This window comes from Prunus avium, chromosome 3 (genome assembly GCF_965620075.1).
Source record: "Prunus avium chromosome 3, drPruAviu1.hap1.1, whole genome shotgun sequence".
Lineage (NCBI taxonomy): Eukaryota > Viridiplantae > Streptophyta > Magnoliopsida > Rosales > Rosaceae > Prunus > Prunus avium.
Genome location: NC_142286.1, coordinates 14,226,090 through 14,246,165, shown reverse-complemented (window position 1 = coordinate 14,246,165; position 20,076 = coordinate 14,226,090). Strand labels below are relative to the sequence as shown.

At 36.2% G+C, this 20,076-nt stretch overlaps 2 protein-coding genes and 1 pseudogene across 2 annotated transcripts; all 3 read left to right on the top strand.

Moving 5' to 3' along the window:
• The first annotated feature begins 3,105 nt into the window (after window positions 1-3,105).
• Window positions 3,106-5,601, top strand: LOC148295690 (uncharacterized). Its single transcript, XM_088250951.1, has one exon. It carries the CDS (start codon window positions 3,145-3,147, stop codon window positions 5,599-5,601), a length of 2,457 nt encoding a protein of 818 aa, XP_088107077.1. The 5' UTR covers window positions 3,106-3,144.
• A 1,073-nt stretch (window positions 5,602-6,674) lies between these two features.
• LOC148295689 (uncharacterized) lies at window positions 6,675-7,658 on the top strand. The gene is made up of 4 exons (XM_088250572.1): window positions 6,675-6,950; window positions 7,041-7,253; window positions 7,352-7,444; window positions 7,524-7,658. Exons 1-4 carry the CDS (start codon window positions 6,750-6,752, stop codon window positions 7,656-7,658), a joined length of 642 nt encoding a protein of 213 aa, XP_088106698.1. The 5' UTR covers window positions 6,675-6,749.
• A 5-nt stretch (window positions 7,659-7,663) lies between these two features.
• LOC148295688 (uncharacterized) lies at window positions 7,664-10,276 on the top strand (annotated as a pseudogene).
• Window positions 10,277-20,076: the final 9,800 nt, after the last annotated feature.

Genomic DNA, 20,076 nt, shown 5'->3' with positions numbered 1-20,076 from the left:
ATTGGACAATTCAAGTTCAGAGGCAGTTCGTTCCTAATTGGAGTGGTTGGTGTTTTGGGTAGTTCTCCGGATCGGATTTCACTCAAACTTAACCAAATGACTACACCCACCATATTATGATGTTGCCCAAGTTTTGGGCTCGATCCGAAATCAATAGGTGTAAGAAATTGGACAATTTATGTTCAAAGGCAGTTCGTTCCTAATTGGAGTGGTTGGTGTAGTTCTAGAGATCGGATTTCACTCAAAACTAACCAAATGACTCCTCCCACCATATTATGATGTTGCCCCAGTTTTGGGCTTTATCCGAAATCAATAGGTGTAAGTAATTGGACAATTCAAGTTCAAAGGCAGTTCGTTCCTAATTGGAGTGGTTGGTGTTTTGGGTAATTCTGGAGATCGGATTTCACCCATACTTAACCAAATGTCTCCTCCCACCATATTGTGATGTTGCCGAAGTTTTGGGCTCGATCCGAAATCAATAGGTGTAAGAAATTGGATAATTTATGTTCAAAGGCAGTTCGTTCCTAATCGGAGTGGTTGGTGTATTCCATAGTTCTAGAGATCGGATTTCACTCAAACTTATCCAAATGACTCCTCCCACCATATTATGATGTTGCCCAAGTTTTGGGCTCGATCCGAAATCAATAGGTGTTAGAAATTGGACAATTTATGTTCAAAGGCAGTTCGTTCCGAATCGGAGCGGTTGGTGTATTCCACAGTTCTAGAGATCGGATTTCACTGAAAACTAACCAAATGACTCCTATCACCATAATATGATGTTGCCCCAGTTTTGGGCTCGATCCGAAATCAATAGGTGTAAGAAATTGGACAATTCAAGTTCGAAGCCAATTCGTTCCTAATTGGAGTGGTTGGTGTTTTAGGTAGTTCTAGAGATCGGATTTCACTCAACCTTAACCAAATGACTCCTCCCACCATATTTTGAGGTTGCCCAAGTTTTGGGCTTGATCCGAAAGCAATAGGTGTAAGAAATTGGACAGTTCAAGTTCGAAGGCAGTTCGTTCCTAATTGGTGTGGATGGTGTTTTGGGTAGTTCTAGAGATCGGATTTCACTCAAACTTAACCAAATGACTCCCCCCACCATATTATGATGTTGCCCAAGTTTTGGGCTCGATTCGAAATCAATAGGTGTAAGAAATTGGACAATTTATGTTCAAAGGCAGTTCGTTCCTAATTGGAGTGGTTGGTGTAGTTCTAGAGATCGGATTTCACTCAAAATTAACCAAATGACTCCTCCCACCATATTATGATGTTGCCCCAGTTTTGGGCTCGATCCGAAATCAATAGGTGTAAGAAATTGGACAATTCATGTTTAAAGGGAGTTCGTTCCTAATGGGAGTGGTTGGTGATTAGGCATCAATTTCGTAAATAACGATACTAAATAGGTATAAAGACATCAGCGCGCATTTTTGTTTATATATGACGATGGCTTTATTCACCTTTAGCATCATCTACATAAATATGGATGCCTAAAGTGATTAGTTTTATTTTATTTTTAAGAGGGTCATTTTTTGGTAATATACCTCTGATGCCTAAAGTCTGAGTCAACGCCCTAACCCAAAATTTTTACTCTCCCTCGCAAACTCTCTCTGAAACTTCAGCTCCCTCTCAAACTCTAGCCCCAATTTGTCTAACTCCCTCTCAATTTTTTCACTCACTCCGAAACTATACCCTAAAAATTCATCTCCTAAACAAAACTCTCCTTCAATCCCTCTGAAACTCTCTTTTTCTTCTCTCTCCTCCATCACTGCCCCATTCTTGCTAAAACCCTCAGATGCTCAACCATTACGATTCACAGTGAGAATCATTCTTCCATTCAACGATTCTCAAGCCAACTCACGCAATTTCTCAAGCCCAGACATTCAGACGGAAGTTTAAGTTGACAATTGTGTGATTTCATCTATCAGTTCGAAGCACATTTCTCTTTCCCCCAAAAGTTAGGGTTTTGACCACACCCCACACCTCCTCTTCTGGTAAGCTTTTCTTCTCTCTTCACAACTAAAATTTAAGTTTAAACATTCTTCCTCTCAATACTAGGAAAATCGTCAAATTTTAGTAATCAGCACCAGATCAATTTTTTAAAATATTTTTTTATAGCTTTTTGTTGTGTTATGTTGCTAAATTGTGATTGATTATCTTGGAACCTGCTTGATGGTTTAATCTGATTCGGTGGCTTGGTTTATTTGATAATTTGATTCCGTGGCTTTTGTATTTTCATGTAGAATTGAGTTTTGGGAATTTTAGTTTTTGATAGGTGTTTGCTTTCAGTGTAAGCTATAAACATAATTGGGTTTTTTTCACCATTGCAAAGCTCATTGACTATGCAATGGGAACTGAATTGACGTCACAAATTGCCACCATCAGTTTCAGAGTCCTTGTGTTTAGTTTGTTATGTAATTAGTTTGACTAGTGGTTTTGCTATTTTCTAAGTGTAATTTGTCAGTTTAGGTTTTGAATTGTTATTTTATCTAAGATAGAACATTTATCAGTTTGGGTAGTTTGTTGGAAGTTGCAAATTTAAGGTGGGTTTTTAAACATTCCTTACATGTTCAATACACCTGAAGGTGGCTGTAACTTCTATTAGTAGATTAGCTTTTTATTTTCATTTTTACTAAGTTTCAATTTCTGTGTTTACTTTGTAAATAATATTGTACAGTTTTCTAGTCCAAGTTGCCTTAATTTCTGTGTTTACTTTGTAAATAATATGTTAATTTGTATTTGCCTTAATTTGCAGGGTTGTCAAAAAGGGATCAGATCTGTTTCTGCAACTGCTGATCTTTTGACTGCTGTAAGTACACTTGTATTTCATCAAAATTTACAAGTTCTTGCACTTTTTCATGCCATGCATGCTTAAATTTGGGTTTCTTTCTTTCTTTCTTTTTTTCTTTTTTTTTTGTGAAGTACTCTAAATGCTAGCTATAGAATAAACTGGATATGCATCATTAAAACACTCATTTAGTTAGGGTTCAATTTATATATTGTTTGGCCATATTTGTTTTTTATTTGCAATATTAAAGCAACTTGAGATGCTCTCATATAATAGGCAGCTTCCCTCATTATTTGAAATGTGAACTCAAGTTCTTTATAATATTTTTTGTGTTTATGAAATGGATTGGTTAAAGGGATATGGATAAATCTTGGATGCATGAAGATAGAAGAAGCAAAGAGTATGAAGATGGGGTTGAAGAATTTCTAAGGATAGCATTAGCAAATGCTATTGATCATAGGCGCATTCATTGTCCATGCGAGAGATGTGGGAATACAAGAAAGTTTACTATTAGAGTAATAAGGGAGCATTTGTATTTCAATGGGGTTGACCAAACCTATAAGGATTGGATATGGCATGGGCAACCTATTGAATCAAATGGAAGTGAAAGTGTAAATCAAGAACCATATCTTGAACGTGATGTAGTGGATGAGACAATTGATATGTGCGAAGGTGCACATGAATACTTTAGTGAAAACCCGGATGAATTTAGGAAGTTTGTGGAAGAAGCAGAAAAACCTCTTTATCCTGGGTGTCATAAGCACACCAAGTTGTCGGGATTGGTTAAGTTGTACAATCTTAAAGCAAGGCATGGCATGACCGACAATTGTTTCTCCGATATGCTTATTGAAGTTGGAGATTTGCTTCCAATTGGTCAAGAGCTACCATCATGTATGTATGAGGCAAAGAAGACATTGAATGCCTTGGGATTGAAGTATGAGAAGATACATGCATGCTATAATGATTGCATTTTATATAGGAATAAGTATCACGATTTGACAACCTGCCCTAAATGTGGCCTCTCACGATGGAAGGTGACAAAGAAGAATGTGGAGAAGAAAGGGGTCCCGGCGAAGGTTTTATGGTACTTTCCTCCTATCCCAAGGTTCAAAAGAATGTTTAAGTCATTTGAAACTTCTAAAAGTTTAACTTGGCATGATGAAAGTCGAATAAAAGATGGTCGATTGCGTCATCCAGCTGATTCACCATCGTGGAAAATGGTTGATCATATGTGGCCAGATTTTGCAAGTGAGCCTAGAAACCTTAGGTTAGCCCTTTCATCGGATGGGATAAACCCACATAGTTCTCTTAATAGTAGATATAGTTGCTGGCCAGTAATTTTGGTCACATATAACCTTCCTCCGGAGCTGTGCATGAAGAGGAAGTTTATGATTTTAACGTTATTGATTTCTGGCCCTAGACAACCTATCAATGATATAGATGTGTACTTGGAACCATTGGTTGAGGATTTAAGAACATTGTGGGATGGAGTGGAGGGAGTCTATGATGTTTTCCGACAACAGTCCGTCACCTTAAGATCTGTACTTTTGTGGACAATCAATGATTTTCCAGCTTATGGTAATCTGTCCGGGTGCACTACGAAAGGATATTATGCATGTCCAATTTGCGGTGAGAAGACATATGCGGAAAGGTTGGAACATGGAAATAAAATGGCCTTCACCGGACACCGAAGATTCTTATCTCGTTATCATCCTTATAGAAAATTAAGTGAAGATTTTAATGGTAAGGAAGAACTTGACCCAGCACCAAAACCTTTAACCGGGGAACAAGTATGGAAAGAAGTTGAGGCCATAAACTATGAGTGGGGGAAGATAATTGGGAAGCGGAAAGATGATGGTTGTACTAAGTGTTATAAGAAGAGATCAATTGTCTTTGACCTTCCTTATTGGAAATCGCTGTATTTTCGACATGGCCTCGATGTTATGCACATCGAGAAGAATGTATGCGAGAGTATTTTCGGTACATTGTTGAACATTCCCGGGAAAACAAAAGATGGGGTGGCAGCTCGTAAAGATCTCGTTAAATTGGGGGTAAGAACTAGTTTGGCACCACAAGTTGGCGAGAAGAGAACTTTTTTACCTCCAGCAATGTGTACATTGAATAAAAAGGAGAAAATATCTATGTGCAAGGCATTGATGAGTGTAAAAGTGCCTGAAGGTTACTCTTCGAACATAAGAAACCTTGTATGCATGAAAGAGTTGAAACTTGTTGGTCTTAAGTCACATGACTGCCACGTATTGATGCAACAATTGCTACCGGTTGTAATACGTGGTGTGCTGCCCAAGCATGTTAGATATGCAATAACGAGGTTTTGCTTCTTCTTCAATGATTTATGTAAGAAAGTGGTGGATGTACCTAAGCTAGATAAGATACAATCGGACCTTGTGGCTACATTGTGTTTGCTGGAACAATTCTTTCCTCCATCGTTCTTTGATGTTATGGTCCATCTAACGGTGCATCTTATTAGAGAGGTTCGTTTGTGTGGACCAGTTTTTTATAGATGGATGTACCCTTTTGAAAGGTACATGAAGGTATTAGAGGGTTATGTACATAGTCGTGTGTATCCGGAAGGTTGTATCGTTGAACGCATTCTTGTGGAAGAATCTGTGGAGTTTTGTTCAGAGTTCATGGCTGATTTAAGTGCAATTGGGGTTCCTACATCACGCTTGCATTTAGCAAATACTAGTACATCTTTATCATGTCCATCTATAGAATCTGTGCCCCGCGAAAAATTGGACCAAGCACATCGAACTGTCTTGGATAATACAGCTGAAGTTGATCCTTACATTAAGTAAGTTATCCTAATCCAATTATTCTGTTTTCTTAGGTTCATTTTATGGATAAGTCAAACTTTAACATTAGATGCTTCTATGTGCACTGTAATTTTTATAGTGAACATAAAGACCATTTGAAGGAGAGTAATCCAAGGAAAGCAAAAGACGAAAAATGGATACAAGACATGCACAACCGAAGGTTTATTGACTGGTTTCATAACCGGGTTAGTAGTGTTCATTTTACTAAAGTAACGAAGGATTGGTACCTCAAACAGATTTTAATTATCTTTTATAATTTCAGGTTGGTGGTCAATTAAATATGAATTTGAATGGAGTGACAAACATTGTTAAGTGGCTAGCTCATGGACCACGTAAGGGAGTTTTGAAATATAACGGTTATGCCATAGATGGGTACCGCTACCACACAAAGGCACGTGACAATGAACGTGCTGTCCAAAATAGTGGGGTTTGCTTGGTGGCAAGTACAATGCAAGTTTCAAGTGCAAAGGATAAAAATCCAGTTGTTTCAAACATGATATTCTATGGGGTTATCGAAGAAATATGGGAGCTTAATTATAATCAGTTTCAAGTTCCTTTATTTAAGTGTGCATGGGTAGAGAATGAGAAAGGTGTCAAATATGCCGAGGATAGTGGGTTGACTATGGTGAACCTTAATCGGAGAGGTTATCGAAAGGATGAATTTGTTATGGCCACTCAAGTGAGGCAAGTATTTTACGTTGATGACCCTGAAACTTATGGTTGGTCAATTGTACTTCCAATGCCGAATAGAGTTTATATTCATGGTGATGAGTTAGAGGATGCCGTACTTGAGCACCAATCCTTTACTAATGGACTGCCAGCAGTAGAAGAATTTAAATATGATATTGGTGAGGGTGAGGCGAAGTATATGCGAACAGATTGCGAGGGGATATGGGTCACTAATAGAAAAAAACAAGCATAGATGTTGGTTTTTTATGTGAGAATTTTCATTAACTCTATTATGTGTATTATCTTTTGTGTGTATTGTCAATTTACATAATTTATTTTGTTATATGCATATTCTAATGTTCTTCTTTTATGCAGATATGGCTGAATCAAATGAAGGGAGTACATCACAAACAACTAGTACATCAAATAGTGAAGGTAAAAGGAAGCGTGGTCCAACAGAAATGAATCAAATTCAAATAAAGAAACGTAAAGGGAAAATGATAAAAGTTCTGTTTAACTCCAAAGGAGAAGCAAGTGGTCAGGCGGGTAAACAATTGGCTTCATACACAGGTGTAGTAGCTCGAACCTTTATCCCCATTACCATCAATTCTTGGAGTGATGTGGATGACCAATTGAAAGAGAAAGTGTGGACAGAAATTACGGTAATACTAATTAGTTGATGCTTTTACAGATTTTTTTTAGTTTTCTATTATAATTTGACTAAACTGAACATCTTTATTTATTTTATGCAGGCAGTATTTGAATTGCCACCCGAAAGCAAAACGGGGATATTGCAATCAGCTTGTAACAAGTGGAGGCAATTCAAGTCTAACTTAACGAGGTACCACATACTACCATATAGAAATGACCAACAAGCATTGAAGCAGCCTCCTGACATGTATGACTTCATTGAGTTATCGGATTGGCAAACTTTTGTAACCTCAAGATTAAGTACTGAATGGCAGGTATGCTGACATACAAACTTGCTGTTTTTCATTTAAAACAATGATTTTTTTTGGATAAATATGACATATAAACTTCTGGTCTTATACTTATAATGTAGGAAATCCATGAAGCCCAAAAGGAAAGGCAAAGTAAATGTAAATATCATCACAAATCAGGTCGTAAAGGGTATGTTGGAGTGGCCGAAGACTTGGTAAGTGTAAGAGAAGAAACTGTTTTTTGGACTCTTATTTGTGTATTGCCCTATGCTAACTTTGATCAATCTTAAATAGTATGAGCAGAATGTAGTGGAGAAGGGTGAGGAAATTGACAGAGCTCTTTTATGGAAGTATGCACGTAAAGATAAAAATGGGGAGATAGTTGATAAGGAGGTAGCTTTAATGGCTGAAAAGTTGATAAGGAGGTAGCTTTAATGGCTGAAAAGATTGTAAGTACTAATTCATTGGTTAATTTATGGTATCTTTTGTTGACAATAAAAATTACAGAAACATATCTATGATGTTGATTGTGATCACCTTCTTTTTGTTGATAATGGTTTCAGGATAACTTGATGAAGGAGAAAGAAGAAGGCACTTTAACCATATCTGGGAGTAATGATGTTTTGTCAATGGCTTTAGGGACCCCTGAACATGCTGGAAGGGTCAGGGCTGTGGGAGGTAATGTGAAGCCAAGTTCATATTTCAAAGTTCCTAGGAAGAAGAGGGAGTGTGTCTCGAAGGTAATGCTGGAACAACGAGATTCTTTTATAATGGAGACAAGAAAGATGATGGAAGAACAACAAAAAAGGCATGAAGCTGCGCAACAAGCTCTTCAAAACCAAATCGAGATGCTAAAGGTGGTGATTAACACTCAAGTTCCTAATAACACATCTCTCCAATCCCCAAATATACATCCATCTCCCATCTTATCCGAGAAAGCATCAACAAACATAGAGAGAAAACTTGAGGAGGGTGAAAAAGAAATTTGTGGTGAAGAAGGTTGTGAGGATGTGGTGGAGCAAACTGAAAGTGAGTTTATGAAGGTAATGCTGATTTTTCATTTACTTGTTTGTTACTTGCTCTAAATATGTACACACAAAATCCCTTGTATTATATTTGTGACTTGTCTTTTATATGCATATTAGGGGAAAGAATGCAAAATGGCTTTCGGCGTAAAGGCAAACCTTGTTGCAAGTGGCACAATAGTTGAGATTAATGTGCCAAACCAGCTGGTTCATAATGTTCCTTTGGGCGAGGGGAACATAAGAGTAGCTGTGAATTGTGCACTACAGGGAGATTCTCCACTACCAATCCCTGTGAAAGGAGTGTTAGAAACGGTTGGGGATGCCATTGGGTCGCAAGTAGCTTGGCCTCAAGATCTTATTGTCTTTGATGATAAAGTGGTAAACTTCTTTTCTTTTAAGCTTTGTATGTTTTATTCTAACTAATATGTATGTAATTGTATATATTTATATATATAACCTTCTGCTTTATGCAATAATTGTAGAGGAAGAGGGAAACTACAAAGGAAAAATTAGCGAAGACTTTATTCAAGTCTATATCACCAACAATGCCAAAGTCTTGCAAGGTTTTATATGCATACGCACATCAAGTGATGTCCAAAGGTCAGACTATCTCCACAAATATTGATGAGGACATATTTGGTGTGAAAAAGATGGTATACATCTTTCAAGAACAAGTTATCGCGTTCGCTGAAATGAGAGAAATAGGACAAGCTATAATAACTGCTTATATTAGGTAATAGTAACTTGATGTTTTATAATTTTCTGTTTCTCATATTGGCTATTAATCTTGTGTCTCATTTAGTTATTAACTATGGAAAATGGTTGGCAGCTATTTGTTTCGCTTGGTAAAAAGCCAACAAAGGGATCAAGTGATTGGATTTATGGACCCAGCACGTACTGTACATGATCCAAGAGATGGGAATTTGAGGTCGGAATACATTACGAAATGTTTGAAACAAACGAGCATTGACAGCATCTTTTTGATTCCATATAATCCTGGGTAAGTAAAGTGGTTTTTTTTTTTTTTTTACAAGGAATGTTTGAGTATTACTAATATGTTTTGAATTACCATTAGGGGACATTGGATCCTAACAATAATTGATGAGGACAAAGATAATGTGTATGTCATGGATCCTCTTGGGGCTCGTCACCCTCATGATGCATGGAAAACTGTTGTAAATGAGTAAGTCCGTCTCTCTTAGTTATTTCCTTCATATGTAAATTTTTTGCATTTGGCTTACGGCCTATAACAAGTGTTATTTATCTGTTAAAGTGGGATCAAAGCTTTCAATGCGCAAATTGGGAGACGACCTCGTAAATTACCAATGTGGATTATGCTTTCGGTATGCTTGTATTTCACAAACATTGTAAGATTAATTTTAAGGAACCTAACTAACTAAATGCTGAATTGTTGTGTAAAAATGTAGGGTGCTCCTAAACAAAGCGATGGCAAGTCATGTGGGTATTTTGTGATGAGATATATGAAGGACATTTGTAAAAGATTCCTCCCTTGAATTTCGAAATAAGGTACTTATGGAAATTTGCAACTTCTGTTTTTTTGGTAGTTAGATCTGTGTTAATATGAACCTTGTGTAATTTTTTTTCACAGCAATGTGCCTCTGTTTTTTTGGTAGTTAGGTCTGTGTCAATTGAGAAAAAATGCTAGCTGTGCTTGTTCAACTCTCTACCCCATCACATGATCATTTAATTGCTAGTTTAAACATGAAGTGGGATCCAATTAATGACTTCTTGTTATCTAATTAGATTGATTGAAAATTTGATTTTCTTCTTCACCAATATGATTTCGTAAATTTGCATATTGGTTCATTTGAAGTGACAACATATCTTATCCAAATTTAGTACCTTGCACTTTTTAAGCTTATGTTCATATTTTGTGTTTACATTCTATGCGTTTTATTTTTCCAGTATAGAGCTAGAAGGAAGGACACATACACCCAAATGGAATTGGATGAGGTTCGAGAAGAATTGGCAAGTCATGTCCTAGAATGGCTTTTTGATTAAGCTAAACATTCCTTCATTTTACATGTCTTTCTAGCTAGTATTTTGCTTATGCATAGACAAGTATGGATAATTTGTGGTGTAGGGCTGGTAAATTTGTGATTTGGATGTGACAAGTATGGATCATTCAAGTATTTTGCTTATATATATATATATATAGACAATTATGGATATATTTAAATTACTGTTGATATATTGTTTTTTTTAATGAGCAATGGCAACACAACATGATTTGGAAATGAGGCCTATTGTTTATAACAACTTCAGTTTTCCAGAAATAACTGAAGTTGAAAGATAATAACAACAACCAGACATCTATTATCACTGATGCCTAAAACGAGAAGCAGCATCAACATTTATGTAACCACCAGCACTATTGGAGGCTTTTCACGTCCGCAAAATAAAAAAAGCGATGATGTATAACATAATTCACAACACCATTATTTGTTTCTATGATGTTGTAATTGATAATATGCATCAGCATAGTAGATATCACTGATGCTGTTAGACCTCTTTAGCCTCATCCCTTTTAAAACTACTGATGATGTTAGACCTCTTTAGCCTCCTACATTTTGAAACTACTGATGTTGTTTCGGGTTTAGGCATCGGAAGTCAACCCTTTTTTGGCACTCGGAAATCATTTAGGCATCGGAGTTCACCAGATATCCGATGTAGTAAGCGATAAACAGCGACGGAGAATATCCATTGCCTATTACATAGGAATAGGCAACAGGCTTGAATACCACGGTATTTATGTGTAATAGGCAACGGATTTTATCTGTTGCTAAAGCCCTTTTTTGGCATAGTGGACTCCTCCCACCATATTATGATGTTGCCCAAGTTTTGGGCTCGATTCGAAATCAATAGGTGTAAGAAATTGTACAATTCAAGTTCAAAGGCAGTTCGTTCCTAATTGGAGTGGTTGGTGTTTTGAGTAGTTCTATAGATCGGATTTCACTCAAACTTAACCAACCGACTCCTCCCACCATATTATAATGTTGCCCAAGTTTTGGGCTCGATCCGAAATCAATAGGTGCAAGAAATTGGACAATTTATGTTCAAAGGCAGTTCGTTCCTAATCGGAGTGGTTGGTGTATTCCGTAGTTCTAGAGATCGGGTTTCACTCAAAACTAACCAAATGACTCCTCCCACCATATTATGATGTTGCCCAAGTTTTGAGCTTAATCCGAAATCAATTGGTGTAAGAAATTCGACAATTCAAGTTCAAAGGGAGTTCGTTCCTAATTGGAGTGTTAGGTGTATTCCGTACTTTTAGCGATTGGATTTCACTCAAAACACAACAAATGACTCCTCCCACCATATTATGATGTTGCCCAAGTTTTGGGCTCGATCCGAAATCAATAGGTGTAAGAAATTGGACAATTCAAGTTCAAAGGCAGTTCGTTCCTGATTGGAGTGGTTGGTGTTTTGGGTAGTTCTAGTGGTCGGATTTCACTCAAACTTAACCAAATGACTCCTCCCACCATATTATGATGTTGCCCAAGTTTTGGGCTTGATTCGAAATCAATAGGTGTAAGAAATTGGACAATTCAAGTTCAAAGGCAGTTCGTTCCTACTTGGAGTGGTTGGTGTTTTGGGTAGTTCTAGAGATCGGATTTCACTCAAAACTAACCAAATGACTCCTCCCACCATATTATGATGTTGCCCAAGTTTTGGGCTCGATCCGAAGTTTTGTTTTTGGATTTAAACAACCACCTTAGACTTCCGCTGCGATTAATTTAAACATCATCATCATCTTTTGACTTATCTTGGTGGAAAATTCCACTAAACACAATCATCAAAATTAGTCACATAACTTATGGATCAAAAAGATCCCATAACAAGAACATCAAGAACACCATGAACATGCATATGAACTAATATGAATGTTCATGCAATTTCCGGAAAATCCATATTCCATTTTAACTATCTCATGCTCTTAATATCATATATTTCATGAAGTTAAAATCAAGGGGGTTTTAATGCAACTATGCTCTAATATTCATATATACAATTATGAATGCAAAGAGAGCATCAATCATCAAAACATAAATCCGGAAATCCAAAATCCCAAACAAACCCTTTCACTCCATTTGATTTTTATTCAATCATATCAAAATAAATCAAGTATAACTATTATACTTTTAAATGAATTTACGACCCATATATGCATCTCTAAACCCCAAAAACATATCAAGTTCATGACCTATGGCTCTGATACCAATTGTAGGAATTTCAAAATATTTTTCCAAAGTTCATTTGAATATTAAACATGCATTTAATCAAATTGATCGCAGCGGAAGTCTAAGGTGGTTGTTTAAATCCAAAAACAAAACTTCTTCCAAGTATCTTAAGCCATGAACATTGATATGTTTTTCATAAATGAAAATTCAAGAGAAAGGATAATATCTAATTACCCTTGAAGCAATTATATGAAACAATTTGTGTTTGGTCTTCTCTTGATGATTTCCTCTTTGTTGATCTCCTCTTTGATCTTTGATCTTTGCTCCTTGATCTTTCTCCTCCATGTGAGCCACAAAAGTATATGGCCTCTAAGTCTCCACACCAATGGAACCTTGAGATGAGAATAAGTATCTTGAGAATACTTGGATGCTAGTGCAAGATTCTCAAGATTGGTTTCAATCTAAACCACTTTGAAAGATGAAAGTGTTTCACTCTTGAAAACTATCATTTTTCTCTCTTTGATCTCCCAAACCTATTTTGTTGATGTTGGATTGTATTTGTGTGTTAATGAGCTTATGGAAACAATTCCCATACACATTCACTTAAGCATTTTCGGCCAAAACCCATTGGGCTTCCAAAATTGGGCCTTATGACACTTAAACCATAATATTTAGTTGTCTTAAGCCCTTGGGCTTAATACCCAACCATTTGGGCTTCCCGTTAACTATTACCGAGGCCCAAATATGTTTTTACACGTAGTAAATCATCCACATCAAATCAATCAAATTGATTTCCTCATTCTCATTTGTATTACTCAAAGTTAACCATTTAAGGTGTGCGATCCATTAGGTTCTAATTAGCAAGGCAGTGGGAAAATATTAGAACTCTTTCTAACCAACTGGAATTAAAACCCCTTTTTAATTTTTCCTTTATTTGGATTGATCACAATCAATCCTAGGACTTCCACAAGCCAAGAGTGACATCTAGCAATATATCAAGGCTACCCGAGCTAATCAGAATAGATGAAGAACCTATTCAGTTGGAATTGCAATGCAATACGGTCCTTCTCTTATACAATGTTTCAAATCATATTATTAGGGTACGGATTGATTATGCAAACCCCTAATATGATTTACAACCTCATGTGATTCAAAAGAACATGATTAAGAACAACTTTATAAATCAAGCTCAAAATACTTTGGCCAAAGATTTACTGAATCACATCTTGAAGCATTCTCCTTCTTTATCGAAAGTAGAGATTCCTTATTGTACATTCACATGCCCCTATGATGAATTAAGAGATCCCAACAACACTTAAGACAAATCTTTTACGGCTTGCCTTGAAGAGCTATCAAAGATCAATAACGCATCACAGGACAACCATGATGCCTCAGGTCTAAGGACTAATTTACATTATTGCAACTATGAGTTCTCGTTTGACATATAGATAAATACTCCATACGAGAACTACGGTTGATCGCGTTCAGTGTACTCATTCACTAATGAGCACCCACATACTTGTATTAGTGTCAACTACACAAATGGTTTGAGACTATCCATCCTCCCAATTGAGCATACATAATATGTGCTAATCTTGACGGTTTATCAATGCCCATTTGATAACCTATGATTAGGAACATTTTGGGATGCTACGGTTAGAGATTAAAGGTCTCCCGAATCTAATCTTCTTTAGATTACTTTATCTCTTATTTAGCATACCTTGGACATTTGTTTCTTTACACGATGTAAAAGATAAGAAAATAAATTTGCCCTTTATATATCATATACGAAATGTATTCTAAGGAGATCACATCAAATGTATTGGCTCTTAGGGCACATTTCTAACAATCTCCCACTTGCACTAGAGCCACATAGCCATGTATCTCATACCCATTATCTCTGTATGTCTATCCAGTTGTGACTGTGACATAGGCTTAGTGCGTGGATCTGTTACGTTGTTTGCAGATGCCCCATCTAATGGTAACATTTTTCTATGTGTTTGGATCTCTGATGAGACCTAGGTTCCTTGGCTTGAGCTATCGCCCCATTGTCATCACACAGTAAAGGTACTTGTGACATTATGGTTAGAACCTCATTTAGTTCGGTAATGAACCTTTTTTATCCAAACAAATTTTATTGTAGCTTCTAAAGCGACAATGTAATCAACTTTAGTTGTTCTCCAACAACTACGTGTCCATTCAAAATGAAGACGTACCCTTAGGTGGATTTGCAATAATTGATAATAGATATATTATCTGAATCAGTAAATGCTTCCACTTGCTACTCTGATGTTCCTCCCAGATGAGGAACATGTCCTTAGTCCTTCTTAAGTATTTAAGAACATACTTGACTGCTCCCAATTGATCTAATCATGGGCTTGATTTATATCTTCTAGTTATACTCGTATAACCAATATCATGTCTTGTACATGCTATGACATATATGAGAATCCCTATTGCATATGCATAAGAGATTTTACTCATCTGCTGTATCTCATAATGAGTTTTTGGACACATGCTCTTAGACTGTTCCATATGAAATCTCCTTAGCATCTTATCAGCATACAAGGATTGAGATAATCCAATTATACTCTTAGATCTATCAGGATAAATCTTTATTCCTAGTATGTAAGATGCTTCTCTAAAATCTTTCATTGAGAATGATTTAATGAGTCACAGCTTCACTGAAGATATCATTCCTATATCGTTTCCGATAAGTAGTATGTCATATACATACATTACTAGGAATACCACCAAACTCCCACTGACCCTTTTGTACACTAATTGGTCATCCATGTTTTGTATGAAGTCAAACGATTTGACAACTTCATCAAATAGGATGTTTCAACTCCAAGAACCTTGCATCAACCCATAAATGGATCTATGTAGCTTGCATACCTTATGCTTATCAACTTTAGAAATGAAGCCTTCAGGTCGATCTATATATAGTTCTTCCTGAAGGTGGCCATTCAGAAAAGCCGCCTTCACATCCATTTTGACAAATCCCATAATCATGGTATGCAGCTATTGCAAGCCAAATCCGAATAGACTTTGTCATAGTGACAAGAGAGAAGGTTTCTTCATAGTCCATCCCTTCTCTTTGCTTGTAGCATTTTGCTATTAGCCTTGCTTTGTAGGTTTCTACTATCCCATCTGAGCCTATCTTCCTCTTAAAGATCCATTTATTCCCTATTGGTACAATACCAGGAGGAGGATCACTAGAGTCCAGACTTAGTTGGTATACATAGAATCCATTTCGGATTTCATGGCTCCAAGCCATTTCTATGAGTCAATGTCTGACATTGCCTCATTGTAGTTCGAAGGGTCTTCGATATCCTTACAATCACTTAGGAGATTCAACTTTCCTTTGTTGTCATGAAGGAAACTATAATACCTTTTAGGCATTCTCCTAACCCTACTTGAACTACGTGGAGTCTGTGTTACAACAGGTTGTGGATCTGGGACTGCATTTAGTTATCCGCATCTTGCCTTTTGACATATGCTGGACAACCCCAAATCTTAATCTAATCAAGACTTGGTTTCTTCCCAAATCACATTTCAAATGGAGTTTGGGGAACGGATTTTGGAAGGCACTCTATTTAGCAAATGAGTTGCAGTTTCAAGTGCATATCCTTAAAAGGATATAGGTAAATCAGTACAGCTCATGAAACTCATTTTAGAAACTCCATTACGTTGTGGAATTCCTGGTGGAGTCCATCGTGATAAGATGCCATGTTCCTTAAGGTAATCAAGAAACTCTGTGCTTAAGTATTCACATCCTCGATCGAATCTAAGGATTTTAATACTCTTGCCTGTTTGGTTTTCAACTTCATTTCTGAATTCCTGAAACTTTTGAAAATTCAGATTTATGCTTCATTAAGTATAAATACCCTAACCATGAATGATCATCGGTAAAGGTAATGAAGTATGAATAACCGCCCTCTGTGTTTGTATACAAAAATCCACAAACATCTTAGTGAATTAATCCCAACAGTTCTGTAACTCTTTCTCCTTTACCAGTGAAAGGAGACTTGGTCATTTTGCCATGTAGACAAAATTCACAAGTAGGCATAGGAACATGATCAAGTGATCCAAAAGGTTCCATCGTTTGCCATCTGGTGAATTCTATCTTGGCTAATGCCTCCAAGTTTAAGGTGTCACAATTTAGTTGATGTATCCACATCTCTAGGCCTCTTAAGTCTCGTTGCATCTTTATCCATATACAGTTAATGCTACCATTCATTTCTAAAATGAAAAGAGACCATCAATCAAAATTGCATAAGCAACGATTTGATTGATATGTGAAATAGAACAAAGCATTTTGTCAAACAAAACATCAAATCCATCTCTTAAATAATAGAGACGGATATTAAGTTCTTTACACATCCAGAAATGAAATAACAATTATTTCAAATTCAGGTCTTCTTCGGATGGTAGTTTGAGATGTTAGGTGCCTATTGCATTGGCAACTACATTAGTGCTATTTCCCACGGTTAGCACCATTTCTCATTTTCCAAGTCTTCTACTCCCACTAGTCCATACACACAATTGCATATATGTTGACTAGCTCCTGAATCAACTATTCAGTTTAGAAGCTTTAACTGTAATTACTAATTTTAGAACAAGAGAGTGACCTTCTAAAGGTTTTTCTCTTGAGGCTTGCAAGACATCTCTTGCAATTTCTCTTCCAATGTCCATTCTTGCCACAGTGAAAAACAAATATCTTTCAGTTACTTGTCTTTCTTTTGTATTCTTTCTTCCTTGGGTTTTTGGAAAACCTTTCTTCTTCTTTCCTTTATCCTTACCTTTTGTTTGGATTTGGAAGAAGAAGAACCCTTCTAAAAATTGCAACTATCCTCTTAACCCTTTATCTTTTGAGATATTCATTTAAGCTACTATAGCTATATTGAGTAGCTCATATAGGGTATCATTCATCTTTCCCATATTATAGTTCATAACATACTGGGATTAACTGATGATATGGATGAAAGAAAGAATCTTGTTGAACTTCAACATCAAAGAAAAATCCATATTTTCCAATATCTTATGTAATGATATTACATTGAGATCATGTTGATTAACCGGGAACCCACTTACCATTCTTGTCATAACAAGTTCACATATGGTAATGTAAGCTATGAGTAGCTTCACCTTTTCATGGATGCCAACATGTAACTTTTACCTCGGTTGTCATCCGACACATGCTTCTTATAAGCCTTTGTCTTCTCCTCAATGGCATATGGACCAAGAGGGGTATATGGTGGGGTTTTTCTTATACACAACTAATCTTATCCAATTATAGGACAACTTGGTGTTTGTGCATCAAACCGGATAGTTCGTGTCATCTTGGACGTTTGAGTCAAGTATCTTTGAGATCGGGTTTGTGATGGTTAATTTGAAATTCTGCAAAACGTAAATAGATTTTAATTTAGATTAATCTTCTACCAAGGACTTAGGGTCTTTAAGTCATGATGGTAGCTCCCACTATTTTTGGCAAATTTCATATCCCTCCTGAAATCCGAGAGTTTCCGTTGAAACTCTTAGTGGGGATGGGAGCCTCACTTTCACATAGTTTTCCTCAACCTAACAGTTTGTTGGATTGCTATGATACTAATGAGAGGATACTCTTATCCAATCACATCATTAATGTGAATACCCATCACCATGGCCTCTAGAGAACTAGACCTCAACCTAACAGTTTGTTGGTTTCGTTTGTCTTAGTTAAGTTATTCCCACCATGCTTGTGGGTATAGGGTTTCAAGTATGACCTCAACCTAACAGTTTGTTGGCCACACTCGTTATCTATCCGCACTACATCAAGTATGTGTAATAGGCTTCCCTTGGATGGTTACAAGTACTGGATGTTGCCTCACTGAGGTACAACAATGTGTAAATGTGCCACCCAATAAGAGACTACCACGGTGGAAGGCCACAAAATAGCATTCAAAGTGCCATTTCGCTTATCAACTTAATATTGCTTTGAGGGTAGTTAAATTGGTCTCATTTTAATCCAATTTTAATCCTATTAAAATTACTTATCTAATCTCATTAAATGGTTCCCATTGCAATATATTAGTAGCACATAATACTCCCACTAAATGTTTTAGAAACCATTTGCTTAAGATAGTGGAAATACATGATACTACTAATTGATTAATTATCATCATTACCGAACATTCCAATTGCATTGGGCTTGTAGGATGATTATGGACTTTCTTGTTGATCCAACACGAGCCACCATGTTGGATCATGGTCTTGGATGGTGATTCATTTTAATTACGTGCGCATAAAAATAAATTAGGCATGAAAGCCATTTCATTATTACATAGCCAATCAAAATCGAATACATATCCAATAAGCGGCCAATCACATAGCTCAATTGTTTGGTCTAAGTCCATAACCATCCTTTAATTATTTAAACGCTTTAAACAATTAAACTAGCAATGTAAAAACATGCTCTTGGGTTGCATACATATATATGGGTTTAATTCAAGTGGTAACCATATTCAAATAAAATAAATTTACCATGGAGTGAAAACATTTTACTACAATAGTAAATGTAATTGTGGAAACCTTTTAGGCATAGTTACATTTATCATATATTGCAACTAGGTCTAAAACTATTCAACAATTAATAATGGATCCAAAGTTGATCCACTAGGGTGTGGGGTTAAAGCATGCATTTGTAAAATACAAAGTGGTGATCATGAGTTTTCCAACAAGGTGAATAATCATGAATGTGACTAGGTAGGCCAACCACACTCACCAAAGTAATCAAAATTAATTTTAGTGTGGTAGGTAAATAATTAGTGATAGGAATAATTTGATCAACTTTTGCATTTTATATCAAATCACCAACATTTACATCTAGATAGTCCCCACACACTCACCAAAATAATCTTATTAATTTTAGTGTGGTGGGTAAATGTTTATTGAGTGGAAACATTTTTGAAAAACTTTTAATTTTATAATAAAACATCATCATCATCTTTTGACCTATCTTGGTGGAAAATTCCACTAAACACAATCATCAAAATTAGTCACATAACTTATGGATCAAAAAGATCCCATAACAAGAACATCAAGAACACCAAGAACATGCATATGAACTAATATTAATGTTCATGCAATTTCCGGAAAAATCCATATTCCATTTTAACTATCTCATGCTCTTAATATCATATATTTCATGAAGTTAAAATCATGGGGGTTTTAATGCAACTATGCTCTAATGTTTATACATACATATATGAATACAAAGAGAGCATCAATCATCAAAACACAAATCCGGAAATTCAAAATCCCAAACAACCCCTTTCACTCCATTTGATTTTTATTCAATCATATCAAAATAAATCAAGTATAACTATTATGTAACTAAAATGTAAGGATAAAGGAAATAAGAAGAAAGATTTTCTAAAAACCCAAGGAAGAAAGAATACAAAAGAAAAACAAGTAACTAAAATGTACTTGTTTTCACTGTGGCAAGGATGGACATTGGAAGAAGAATTGCAAAAGATGTCTTGCAAGCCTTAAGAGAAAAACCTTCAGAAGGTAACTCTCTTGTTATAAAATTAGTAATTACAGTTAAAGCTTCTAAACTGAATAGTTGATTCAGGA

What these genes read in the sequence shown, in the direction of transcription:
- LOC148295690 (XM_088250951.1), top strand. Translation starts at nt 3,145, where the DNA reads ATGGATAAATCTTGGATGCATGAAGATAGAAGAAGCAAAGAGTATGAA.
- LOC148295689 (XM_088250572.1), top strand. Translation starts at nt 6,750, where the DNA reads ATGAATCAAATTCAAATAAAGAAACGTAAAGGGAAAATGATAAAAGTT. An exon ending in GATTAAGTACTGAATGGCAG is followed by an intron (nt 7,254 to 7,351) that starts GTATGCTGACAT and finishes CTTATAATGTAG; the next exon opens with GAAATCCATGAAGCCCAAAA. An exon ending in TTGGAGTGGCCGAAGACTTG is followed by an intron (nt 7,445 to 7,523) that starts GTAAGTGTAAGA and finishes AATCTTAAATAG; the next exon opens with TATGAGCAGAATGTAGTGGA.